Source organism: Dunckerocampus dactyliophorus, chromosome 5 (assembly GCF_027744805.1).
Source record: "Dunckerocampus dactyliophorus isolate RoL2022-P2 chromosome 5, RoL_Ddac_1.1, whole genome shotgun sequence".
NCBI lineage: Eukaryota > Metazoa > Chordata > Actinopteri > Syngnathiformes > Syngnathidae > Dunckerocampus > Dunckerocampus dactyliophorus.
In genome coordinates this window covers 16,864,123-16,878,088 of record NC_072823.1, presented here as the reverse complement: position 1 = coordinate 16,878,088, position 13,966 = coordinate 16,864,123, and the positions used below count along the sequence as shown (strand labels likewise).

Below are 13,966 nucleotides of genomic sequence, written 5' to 3'. Positions count from 1 at the left end.
GTGGCTCACTTGAGCTCAAATGTCAACGCTACATGGACTAGTGTTAAAGCGACAGCAAAAAGCTAAGAGAAAATGCATTAGAAGTGCTGTGATAATGGCACTAAGTACATTTTAGGAGCTGGTAAATATACTGCAGTTCACTGTAAAACTAACTTATGTATTCAACCCAGTAGGCGGGTATGCCAGCTATGTAATATGTCACAAAAGCTGCCCAATCATATCTTTACTTTATACATACCGGTATGTTCTTTATAGCACAGCCCATGTCCCATGACAAAAATACTAATAAGAAAGCTAAGCGAGCGGCACCAAGGTACACAAAAAAGCCTCTTTTTTTTACATTTTTGGTCCAGACCAGAGTACCAAACCACAAGTATGAATGCGGCTTGACATTTCTTTTATGTAGTATTTCTGTAAAGATATACATAAGTTCAAACTGGACCTACACGCGTCACTGTGAGGAACTGTGTTATTTCACCAAAAGAACAATGATTTCTACTTGTATATTTTTATGAAATTGGGATACATTTTGTTATGTGGCCCATAAAGGGTTAAGCTGATGGTTAAGAGATGATCTTTCCATCATCATGCGGAAAAAAACACAGTTTGGCTGAGGGTCTATCTCTGGAGGCCTTAGCCATGTGTGCTCCTGATGGAGAATATGTGAGTCACCATCATCATTGTCAGTGTGTTTACATTTTTGCTCTAGGCTCATGGAAAGCTGTATATTGTTCCGGGGTAGTCTTTTGTAATGATGCCGTCCTGTTATCATTGAGTGCTTGATGACAATGTATTACTTACACCTATGCTGAGACACTGCCTGTTAGACGACAATCACTGTGACCTTGAGTGTTTTCTTTTTATTTGTTTTTTATATCCACATTCTGGCTGCAAACAGCTTGCAGATGGTCCTCGCACATGTGCTTGTTTATGTAACTGCTGCTCTGCTCCTGATAGATTCATGTCCAAGCGCTTCAGGAAGAAGGACCTCAGGGAGAACTACTGTCGTAACCCAGATAATTCCACCGTCGGACCATGGTGCTTCACTACTGACCCACGGGCACACCTGAGACACCAGGAGTGTGCTATACCACAGTGTTCCCAGGGTAAGATACACACACTATACACCTTTCTGAGTGCACTCACAAAAGTGAGTACACCATTCACATTGCAGCGATAATTTTTAATACAACATACGGTAGCTTCTTAAGGGACTATACAATCGAAATGAAACTTGGTTATACTTTAGAATAGTCAGTGTAGTGGTTGTTTGGAAGTATAGCTTTATTCACCATTGAAAAAACACCCAGAGCCATTATTGTCTAAATAACTGGTAACACAAGTGAGTAGCAAGATAAGTGTGTCTTGTTTACAGTCAAGCGTGGTGGTGGCAGTGTCATGGTCTTGGGCTGCACGAGTGCTGCCACTGGTCGAACTGTGGATCATTAAGGGAAACATGAATGCCAACATGTGACATTTTGAAGCAGAAACTGAGCTGCATGGCAGTTTTCCAACATGATAAAGAGCTCAGACACACCTCAAAGATGACAAGCGTCTTGCTGAGGAAGCTGAAGGTAAAGGTGATTGAGTGGCCAAGTATGTCTCCAGACCTGAACCCAAATGAGCACCTGTGGGGCATCCTCAAGTGGATGGAAGGCGGAGAAGTGCAAGGTGTCTAACATTCACCAGCTCCACCAGTGATTTCATCATGGATGAGTGGAAGACTATTCCAATAACAACTTGTACAGCTCTGGTGAATTCCATGCCCAAGTGGATTAAGGCAGTACTGGATAACAATGATCCCGTGACCCTAATGAGGAGAAGCGGCATAGAATAGCAATATGGATATATGGCTAACAATGGGGCTCTCACCCGAAACCTCCTAAAACGCTCGGCGTTATATCTGTCCCCCGCTATATCCTGGCGCATGGTCGCCTGTGCGTTCATGTGAATGTGATGAAGACACTTGCATCTTCTTAAGCTGTGGGACACATACGTAAACAAGATGGCCACGGCGCTCCGTCGCGGAAGTAGACGCGAGCGTCTTTGCCACATACACATGAACGCACAGGCGACCGTGAGCAGGGATACGGCAGGAGACAGATATAACGCCGAGCGTTTTATGAGGTTTCGGGTTTTTGAGAAGGCATTTTTGTGATGCAAATGTATGAATCTTTTGAACACATATTGTTTTGAAAAGCCAAACTCTTTACTTAATTGTCCCCAGCAACTAAGCGGAACTACATTCTTCATCACAGAAATCTGACCACAACTGGACTTAGGAGACGAAGTGGGGGCTAAGTCGCTGTTATTGGACTACAGTGCTGATGGGGATGTCATACAACTTCATGTCAAAAAATCCAAACTATCCCTTTAAGCAACATAGACTCTAGCTGCCCTCTATCTATACAGTTTTGGTGCATCCCCTCTTGTTTGAGAATTAATATCCTAGTTTAGCCACGATATAGCACACATAAAGATAAATATGTGTCTGGATATATAAGGCAATATTTATGTGGTGGTGATGAGCATGAACGTACTTTCCCACCATTGTTTCAGCCTCTATGTTATATCACACAGTATTGCTGTCAAGAGCTGATGTCTCCTTGAAGGAGGTTCTTGATAATGACATCCAATCCCACAAGGATTCTTGCCGTCTTCTCAGTATGACAGCAGCTCGATCAGGCCGCTGGTAATTAGACATGCTCAAGAATCCACAAGTAGTTTGATACATCACAGTAAATGACCTTTCCGTATAGATAGAAAAGCAATAATCCGAAGAAAACTACTCCAGGTATTAGCTGCCTTTAATAAGAAACATGCATGCAGACACACACACACACACACCCATACACTTGGCTTGCAAAAGGAGCGTGCGCATGTAGACTGGTGTGTAAAATGTGCGGCGTCATGGACATCTGCTTTTAATCTGCACCTTTCAGTGTTGTTGACAGTAGACAGTGTGTAGCGATCACCATGCAACAAATGAGTTTTTATGCACATGAAAGGATATTCATTGGTCTCTCACTTAATAAACGCTTCGATACATCATGTCTGTATAAAGTCATAGAAATAAAAGAAAAGTGAGGTGTTTTATTAGAAAATATTGTGTAAGTTACCCACTATGCATTCAGTCATTTAATAAGTTACTGCTTTGTTCATATCCTGCATTTATTTATACATTATACAATGTTTCTGTCAGTTTTTTACATATGTATTTATTTTTTATCTTTAATATCTTTGTTCATTTTTCATGTATTTTATTTTCCATGTATTTATTTTTATGAATCTCTTACTTAATTACTTTAAAAAAAAAATTTTAGCACTTATTTTTTCATATTTTTCTTTTCTTTCATCACTGCATACGCCATGTATCTATTGTTAAACATTCTCTATTCGCTTCTCTCCCTTCTATAAAATGGTTGTATTTAAAGACAGGAAGGGAACGAGCTATCAGTAATTGCTGAGACATGGAGAAAGGGGAGGATTAAATAAGCCCTGCTTGTTCTTACTACCTTTTGGACATGTTGTGTTGTGCAAGCATAAACATGTGATGTCACTTTGTAAACATGTCAGAAACAAATGAGTTTTTCTAGCTGCAAGACCATCTATACTTACTTTTCTTATATAACGCTGGTTTTTTTTCTCTGTGTGTGTGTATGCATGTGTGTGTCATTGTTGTAAAGTGGAGTGTATGCATTGTAATGGTGAGGATTACAGGGGACCCCTGGACCACACAGAGAGCGGAAAGGAATGCCAACGTTGGGACCTGGACGAGCCACACAAGCACCTGTACCACCCTGAAAGGTAACACGCACACTTGCACAAGCCTGATCACACTAGCCTATGAACACACACACACACACACACACACACAATGGAGGGTTAATACCTCATATTTGAAACTCTAAAGTCAAGTGATTGCACTAAATCATTTACAGTCAGCCAGTGCACTTGTAGTACATCTCCCTGTTGGGACGTACTGCGTGTTTTTAAGAGTGATTAGCTGGGAAAACACTTCATTCGGACTAATTGCTCTAAATTCCTTGTAAGCCATGCTCAGATTCCTGAAGGCCTCTTGCTTCAACTTTTTAGGGAGGTTGAACATTTGACTCCCCGTTGGTGTTCCTTGCATATCTTTTTTATGTCAGGCTGTTTTTCCGTGGTGTGTGGGGGGGATGCAAATGCAGACAAGGGAGCAACATTCAAGCAGGAAACAAGCAACCAGTTTTTATTCTTACACAAACAGAGCGTAAAAATGCAGATGTAAAATATCAAAATAGGGACAAGGAATTAATGATCTGATAAGACTGAAAAGAAACTCTTGTCAGAGAGACAAAACACAACTGGGTGGAACACAAAGGCAAGCAAGAAATCTTAATATGTTAGACTAATTTGCTTATCTTCAGTACTACACACTAAAATCTGTAATATACTGTACTGTACTTCTTAAGCCGCACGGTGGACAAGTGGTTAGCATGTTAGCCACACAGTGAGGAGATCGGGATGACCTGGGTTTGAATCTCCGTTGGGCAACTCTGTGTGGAGTTTGCATGTTCTCCACGTACATGCGTGGGTTTTCTCCGGGTATTCCAGTTTCCTCCCACATTCCAAAAAAACATCCATGTTAGGTTAATTGCAGACTCTAAGTTGTCCATAGGTATGAATGTCAGTGTGAATGATGCCCTGCGATTGGCTGTCGACCAGTCCAGGGTGTACCCCACCTCTCGCCCAAAGGCATACCCCCGCAACCCTAAAGAGGATAAGCGGCATAGAAAATTGATGGATGGATGTACTTCTTAAAATAATCTGCTAACAGAACAAGAAAACACTTGAAATAAGTAAAATGGTGATTGACAAACTGCTGTTGTTTTGTTTTTGTTGGTGGATTATAAATTTATAGGGGTGTCACGAGATTAAAACTTGACAAGATTTTTCGCTCGGAAAAAAGCTGTCTTGCGAGAACAGGGCAGTCAATCTGATTATGAACTTTGGCATCGCTACTAGAATTGATAATACACCTAACATGGAAGTGGCAGTGTGCAAGGCATTATTGGAACCGCACATTAAGTGCTTTACGCACACTATAGTCCTTGCAATCCAACCTACTTCGGTGTTCCCAGCGTCAGCGAGTGAAGTGTGGCTGTTTTGTTACACTGGAGTTGAACTGCGGCGCCGAGTTATGTCCAAGCAGAAACTATAGTAATTCTACATTTGATCAAAGTTACTTAAGTTACTTAAACACGTAGATCTTCGGACTTGTCTGCACCCCTAATCACCCAGCGGTTCTATTTACGTTTTATTTACGACGCAAATAGACAAAGACAAGTAGATAAGACAAAAGCAGTGAGCTGGCACCGTTCAACTACAAACTGGAACTATTAATGCTGACACCCAAGCTAGCATTTCACAGACAGTACGAATTGTCTGTGAGAATATGTATGTCACAAACACCAATTCCGCAACTTTACGGCGTAAAAGATTACATAGTAAAGAAAATATTATATATTGTCATAACAGTGGTTTATTTGGTCTCAATAATTGACAATATCGTTTAGCATCAATTTGTGGGACAATAAATGCACCTACATTGTTTTGTGACTCGTGTAAATGAAAAACTTTGTCCAGTCATATTTTTTATTGCACTTTTATTAACAGTAATGTTAAAATCTTGTCTCGCCTCGTTCTCGTGGACCCAATGCCAAGCTTCGTCTGCTGCTCCAAGTCTGAAGTCTGCAATGTCTTGACTTCAGGACTACAGTAATTTAAGATTTTTTAAAAACATTTATCGTGCGACATGCGCCAAGGTGCTGTCACAAACACTCCTTCTGTGTGTCCAACTCCCGCACCTGTTGGTGTTTAGCTTGTCCCTCATCAGACTGTTACTGCAGAAGAGGGGGCAGGATTAGCAGTTGCTCATTTGAATAAGGCAGGACAACCTCCCTGGTGTCAACTGTTTTGAGAGCATTTCAGGTGCACTCTAATTATTGATTCTTATTTTGCCCGAAGCATGTCTGTTTTAATATATGAAAAACATGCATAATGTGACTCTTCTAAAAGTATAACAACAATTTTAAAAATATTATCAGAATAATATATACAGTATATATACTATATATTTAATGCAACACAACATTAAATAAGGTAAAAATGTGAGAACACAATGGACTGAATAGCTGTGCGTGTGGATACTGAAGGAAAAGAGAGGCGTTACATTAATGATGTTTTATTTCAACTGAAATAACGTAATGCATGTTTTACATTAGGTATCCTGACAAGGGCCTTGATGATAACTACTGCAGGAATCCAGATGGACGCCACAGGCCATGGTGCTTTACCACGGACCCCAGCATAAGCTGGGAGTACTGTAACATCAAAGTTTGTGGTAAGGCATGCATACATTTATTTTGTTGTGTGTGTTGTTGCAATGCATTCATCACGCATGTTATGCAGAGATACAGAGGGGGAAGTAATTGTTTGATGTCTTACTGCGGCATGAATAGTCTAGAATTTTCGCCAGGTTTATGTCAACAGAGAGAAAGAAACAGAAAATCAAAAAATATTAGCAAAACATTGCACCATGTACTGAAGAAATCTTGGACAAAAACCTCCTGTCCTGAACACTGAAGCTGAGACATGGATGGGTCCTCCGCATGACAACGACCCAAGACTGACACCCAAGGCAACAAGGGAGTGACTCAAGAAGAAGTAAATTAAGTTCCAAACTTAATACCTTTAAAAATCTGTATAGGGAACTGAAAGGTTGAGTTGCCAAGCGACAGCCTCAAAACCCTCAGGGTTTGGATACTATGTTTAAAGAGGAGTGGACTAAAACCCCTATTAATTGTGTGCAACCTACCGTCAGACGTCAGACCTCTGTGCTTGTTAACAAGCGGTTTTCCACCAAGTACTATGTCACGTTTTGGGGGATGAAGTACTTATTCCACGCAGTCAAATACAAGTGTACGCAATTTTTAAACCTGTACTTCATGTTTTTTCGACTTACTCACCCAGACACCTCTACCACTCATCTATTGAGTTGTTTCATGCTCGGAAACAACACTCACAGACTTGGCTCTCATGTTATGTCTTCGATAATAGCCGTAGTGTTTTTACTCCCCTGCGCCACAGGCTTGATGTTTATTGTTGTACGCCAGCTATTACGAGAGGTGGTCAAATTGTCGAGGGCTCGGTTACGACTTTAACATGCTGCATGTACACACAGACTGTTTACATTACACCTCCAGGCATTAAAAAAACAGTCTGACTGACACGCAAAAGATAGGTGTTGACGATACTAGATGTAACATGTTGTAAAATGGACCTATAATCAGCGATAAATCCCTGTGATGTTTCAATATATTAAACTGAAGCAAGATGCTTGATGATCAGGCTCTTGGTCTGTTTTCCTGCTGGGATCATCAGCCTGCTTGGCACCATGTTTACTAGGATGGCGCTCTTCCATGTGGACCCAGTGATTCAGTGTACCCCCGTCCTCCCTCCCCTACCCCTGTTTTCTCTAAAATTGTCTGCCCCTCTTTCTCTCTGATATGGAGGTTTGTTGGGAACGGACCGAGTTTACGACCCAGTGAGTCTTAATGAAAACAAGGCCGTGACTGGAGAATAAGAGAGCGGGACACAGTGTTCTTTTGTTAATGCCTGCTCTTTTGTTGCCTGTCCAATAAATATATTTTTAGATATGTCAAAAATCCAAAACAGTGTTTGTTTTGTGTTGTGAGCGCCATCATCCTTAATAAGTCCTTTTATGGCGACATGACTATAACAAAGACAATGACAGACATTAATAGGAGTTACTTGGAAGTACATATTAAAAGCATATGTTTTAGCTACATAAATATATCCCTTTTTATGACCACTATGAAGCAGTGCAGTTCCACACAACGACAAATCACAATCAAAACCTATTGCTAAATTAATACCTCCCTGACAGTCAAAATGCTTTTGTTTTGAAAGGCAGAATTCTTACTACAGCCCTTGTATTAATTGTCATTAGACTAGCTAATGTTATTACCTACGACTATATCAGCTATCAGCAGTTGCTGTGTCTGGGTCATTCTGTGCTTAAACTCGATTTTAACATGTGTGGGCCAATGCAGAATAATTTACAGATCTGCACAAATAGCAGTCCAAGGAGAAAAACAGAGGGGTGGGGCTAAGTTTGTGAATTATTTTAGTCATTTTATAATCCGTCTCCACGCTTCGCCGCGCCCTGGGAATGTTCTCTTCTCTTAAATTCTCACGCTCTTGTCTTATCTCACCATCTCCGCTTCAGTCAGATAAGGCGTTTTATCCATATCATTGCTTTCCTCTGCAAATTGCAGTACAATTAGTCAGCCAAATAGCTTTTTTGATGTATATCTCTTTAGTTTTATGCTTCATCTGGGGGGCTGGGTTTCTATAGCAATATATGTTTTAAATTGAGGTTTTTTTTTTGCATATTTAAAGTTATAAAAAAATATAAATAATTACAAATCTAAATATAAAATAGTATAATTAAATATAAATACAAATTAAAAATAATGAAAATGTGTTTCGTTAAGATCAAAATAGAAAATGCAGTATGCATAAAACAAGTTTTTAATGATCTATAATTTCAATAATCAGATATTTGAGGAGATGGGTAATTCAAATATTAAAAAAATAAAATAAAACAAAAACTATAAATAAAACCATTAATAACAAAAAATATCTATACAGTCGTCCCATACTAAATCTCGGTTCAAACATCGCTCGCATTTTTTCAAAAAGTAATTAATAAATGCTAACGTGAGTCTATGTTATCTTATTTATGTCTAATATGTCTTATTTTATCTGACTATACCGACTATATTGGGTAACACAAACGTAAAGGTGATGATAGGAGTGTTATTTCATGTCTTGAGGGCTGTAATGTTAAAACACGTACTCAGATAGTAAACAGGCTTTCTGTGCCATAACTATGAAAATATTTCATTTATTAATATTGAATCCTACTTTGCGAAAATTCCCTTATCAAGGCTGCGTCTGAAATCAATTAGCTGTGATAAACGAGAGATGGCTGTTTGTCAAATTATTTGCATATTGAAGATTTGTGTTAAATTTAAAAACAAAATAATACATAATTAAAAAAATATATTTACCATAACTTATGGACTATAAAGCACTAAATTTAAAGAGAAAAAAAATGTGTACATATATAGGCCGCACCTGTCAATAAGCCACAAATGTCCACATCGTAACATTTGATATTTAATACACAGAAAGATTTAACTTTTAATAAAATAAAATAAAATTCCACACAGCGTTAAACAGTGAGTGTAATACAGCTCGTTAAAAAGGTGCTGAACAGTGCGTGTAAAACGACTAGGTAAAAAGCGCCAAACAGTGTGTGTAATAAAGTTAGTAAAACAGTACCAAATAGTGTGTGTAATATGTAGTAGTATAGTAGCCTTCCAGAAAAGTCATTCATCGCCGTCGTCATCCTCTTGCTGGGAACTACAACCACTAAAGTTGGCTTCTTCAGTGTCAGAATTAAACACCCTCATAATTCCTTCGTCACACACTCTCTTTCTTTTGTTGTCGCCCTCGGTGTCACTTTCGTCTCGAGGCAAATTAGCCCTTGACATTCATCATGCAGTAGTCCATCCTGTCAAAACCTGTTGGTGATTGTGGACAGTGGACACTGCTTCACGGTGTCAAGATCCACTGGCAGACTTGCGCAAAATTTGCTCTTTACGTGCAGCCAGTTTTAGTAAATGATTTCTTGCCGCTAGTCATTCAAGCCTTTCACTCTTGCAATGCGTCAGCTTTTCACGCTGCCGTCTCCAGCGTCTCACCATTGATTTATTGATGCCAAGCTTACGTGCAGCAGCTCTGTTTCCTTCTTTGACAACATCATATGCATTTCCTTGTGTTTTGGCACACAAACGGCTGTTCTGAATTATACGAGATGTCGCGAGATTAGAACGTGACCATAATTTTGCCGCATCACTGTATAAGCCGCAGGGTTCAAAGAGTGAGAAATTACGCGGGAAATTAAGGTATATCGGATTTTTTGTCGTGAAGTTGTATGACATCTTCATTAGCAGTGTAGTGCATCAACAGTGACTTATCCCCCACTTTGTCCTGTGAGCTGAGTTCTGGTCGGATTTTGTTGATAAAGAACACAGTTCTGGCTAGTTGGTGGAGCCACTTATGTAGTTTGGCTTCTCAAAACAATATGCGTTCAAAAGAGTAATACATTTGTATCACAGGAATGCGTCCTTGAAAAATGGCTTGCCGCTACCTTCTCTCCAATATCACTGCTTGCTGTCGCCTGTCCATTATGGTGTATGTGTTCCACAGCGGAAGACCGCCCGAAGAGGCATTTTTGTGATGCAAATGTATTACTCTTTTGAACGGATATTGTTTTGAGAAGCCCGACTCTTCACTCAAGTAACTGTTGGAACTGTCACTGTTGACCCACTACACTGCTGATGGGGATGTCATACAACTTCATGTCAACATATACAAACTCTACCTTTAAATTTAATAAGAAAAAAACTTTAAAAAGGTGTCTAAAACCTCTGAACACTATAATATATGATTTATGAATTAAGGCCTAGACTCGTGTTTCAGTACCTTATCATCACTACCAGTATCATGTCGTGTTTTGCTTTGCTTTCACAGACACGCCTCCCAAAAGAATGGTGGTGGAGACAAGCGAGTGCTACAACGGTAAAGGAGAAGCTTACAGGGGGATGGTGGACATGACCCCCACTGGGATCACCTGCCAACGCTGGGACTCTCAGTATCCCCATAACCACTCATTCATCCCACAGGCATACTCTTGCAAGTGAGTGCTCCACATACCCAACTCACTCATTCCCTCATGTATGTACACACACTGCATGATATATCTCGTTTCTGTGCTTTCCAGGGATCTGAGGGAAAACTACTGTCGGAATCCAGATGGCCAACAATTCCCATGGTGCTTCACGACAGACCCGAGAGTCCGCACAATGTTCTGCACCAACATCCTCCAGTGTGGCTCCCAAAACAAGCCTGGTGAGAGATTGTGCAGTGTAGTACTTTATCCTTGATTGGGTAGAATTACAGTACATATAGTATGAGAGCCCAGACCACACAACTTAGACTGTACCAATATTTTTACCCTGCCGTCCCTGTGGAGAAATGTGGCCCTATAGGACTGTGGGAAGGCCTCACCACCACGCCTAACACAAACAAAGTTTGACAGCAGCACAAGATTGTCAGGTCTCACTGGATGGTGACTGATGGGCTGGAAGCATTGTAGCAGCATGGGATTCTCTGCCTAGCGAGGAATTTTGGAATAAACGATGCAAGGCTATAAGTGCAAGCAAAAATACCAATTTCCCAAGAGAGCTTATGAAAATACAAGAAGTTCTTGAAAACAGGGGTTTGAGGTTTTTTATAAATTACATAATAATGAATATTAGTTGGATCATTATCAAATACATATACATTCCTTGTTCATTATGGAAACCCGCACAATCTAGTGAAATCCACAAGACCTATATCAATAAAGTAATCTAATATTTTTAAAGGGCTGTTGAAAGACACACTAATCATGTCATACACATTGTTCTTTTTTTTTTTTTTAATTCAGACTGTTACGAAGGCTTTGGAGAAAAATACCAAGGAGAGCAGTCGAGGACGAGATCAAACCTGCCCTGTGCTCCCTGGAGGGACCATAGCAACAGGTAATCCCACTCCTTCACAAGCATGTCTGTTTAAAATACATGTAAGTGTACAGTGTAGGCGCTAAAAATACATTTAGAATAGTGACGGTTCCCCCAATATTATAAAACTGTCATTACCTCTGGTCATAGAGTCCGTTGTTCACACTCAGACATTAAAAAGGTACCTCATGAGCCCATTTGATATAACTAGTTCACCAAAACAGCCGCACTGAGCGAGACTTTTAAACAGTCTCTTGGGTTAATTAAAGTGTGGAACTTGACAATTTCTTTTGTTGCACGGGATGTTGTAAACAGGTTCCTTGGGCAGTAGGGAAACTTGCAACTTTTCCAGTAATTAGACTCTCTGCAATGTTGTGTGCTTCCATGTTTACAGTATCTACCATTTCTCTGCATTTCTCCAATAAAACTCTGGTTTCACTTGAAATAGTTTTAATATATTTTTGAAAGTGTTATTATTATTTATCTTTTATATTGTTTTGTATTATCATTTAATTCATTAATATTTTTTTTTTTTTTTTTATTTGAGTCAATGCGAAACATACAGTACATGGACAAACGTATTGAAGAAGAAGACAAAATGATGAGCCAGGTTCTCTCTCAGGTCCAGCGTCAGTGACCTTAGAAATGTTCATTTATTTGGGATAGCCCCTTGAGATGCAGCATCTTGTTTTCGAGGGGGTCCCAATGTCAGCGGATCAGTGAGAAGCACCTATACGCTCTTCAGAACTACAAAAGGCCCACAAAGCTTTTCCCCTGCAGATGACCTAACTCAGCAAGAATGACTCCCGGTGATAACCTGACTTGGTGGGCGGGGAGGGTTCCACTTCACTCCTCACCTCTGACCTGAAACCCTTTCTTTGTAGGAGCACTTCAAAGCCAATCAGCTGCACCGCTTGGTTCCCGTCTGGAGAGGTCGAGGGTCAGGGTTAGGGAGTCAGCGGGAGAATTGGCTGTTAAGCTCGCTTGCTTGAAATACAACAAATACAAGCGTGAACCGCTGTGATTTGCTACCTCACATCTCCTCATTGTAGGACTTGAGTGTGAGGCAGAATCATGTGTTAAGAGAATAGGTGGGTGTTTATATGGTCTGAGTGAGTAATTCCTCTGCAGACCTTATCTGCTCTCAAAGGAGGGATGACCTACACAGCTGTGTACTTCCACTGTCCAGATCCTATCTACATGAATGTGTTCAGCTCTTACTGGAAGTTCAATCACCAGGAAATCTGTCTTTCTTACATATTGGGTTTGTTTTTGAGTTCACTGTTGACTTATGATCGTGTTTTGTGTGCTTGATAGTGGCGAGAGGGGCCTGGTGGTTTCAAGCCTAGAGAGGAACTACTGCAGAAACCCTGATAAGGACAAACATGGACCGTGGTGCTACACCAACAATTCTGCTATACGCTGGGACTACTGTCATGTCAAACCATGTGAGTGCACACTTTAATACCTTCATAGACACGCTCAACTTACCATAACAATGTGTCATTTTACCTCCTCCAAGGAGGTGTTTACAGGCATTTTACTGTTTATTTGTATGCAGCTTCCCTCTACTTTTTTATATATCGGATTTTCGAACTAGTTTTTCATTTATAATGTTAAATACAGACATAAATACATATAATTGAATCATAATATAAATATAAATATAAGACAACACTACTTTTTCAAAACCCATTTACAGAAAAATTGATTTAAGACAAAATCGCAGATGAAAAAGACAAAATAATGTTGTTCTGTATGTTGTCCATAACTGACTGGTGGATGGCAATAATCGCTATTACACTGGAACTTTGTTTTTTGTCATTAAACCTAAACACTACATCCAGAGCTGAACGGTTGCTTAGTGGTTAGCATATTGGTCACACACTCCGGAGATATGGAAGATCTGGGTTTGAATCTCCGTTTGGGCATCTCTGTGTGGAGTTGGCATGTTCTCCCCCCGTGTGTGTGGGGGGGTTTTATTCGGGTACTCTGGCTTCCTCCCACATTCCAAAAATATGCATGTTAGGTTAACTGGAAACCCTAAATTGTCCAGAAATGTTAGTGTGAATGGTTGTCTATATGTGCCCTGTGATTGGCTGGCAACCAGTCCAGGGTGTACCCCGCCTCTCATCCAAAATCAGCATAGGCTCCAGCATACCCCCGCAACCCTAGTGAGGACAGAATAGAAAACTAATGAATGAATAATTATAGTTTTACATGCAGAAAAGAAAGTGAACTACATATAAATGAGAAATAAAATGGAT

The 13,966-nt window shown here is 40.1% G+C and overlaps 1 protein-coding gene across 1 annotated transcript in view; it reads left to right on the top strand.

Annotated features, from left to right (window-relative positions):
* The window catches only part of LOC129181648 (hepatocyte growth factor), a 31,747-nt gene that overhangs the window by 7,611 nt on the left and 10,170 nt on the right, over positions 1 to 13,966 (top strand). Inside the window, exons 5-11 of the mRNA XM_054777107.1 lie at positions 958 to 1,106; positions 3,687 to 3,807; positions 6,267 to 6,385; positions 10,669 to 10,834; positions 10,919 to 11,046; positions 11,627 to 11,720; positions 13,017 to 13,147. Coding sequence (XP_054633082.1) covers positions 958 to 1,106; positions 3,687 to 3,807; positions 6,267 to 6,385; positions 10,669 to 10,834; positions 10,919 to 11,046; positions 11,627 to 11,720; positions 13,017 to 13,147 — 908 coding nt within the window. The remainder of the gene's footprint in view (positions 1 to 957; positions 1,107 to 3,686; positions 3,808 to 6,266; positions 6,386 to 10,668; positions 10,835 to 10,918; positions 11,047 to 11,626; positions 11,721 to 13,016; positions 13,148 to 13,966) is intronic.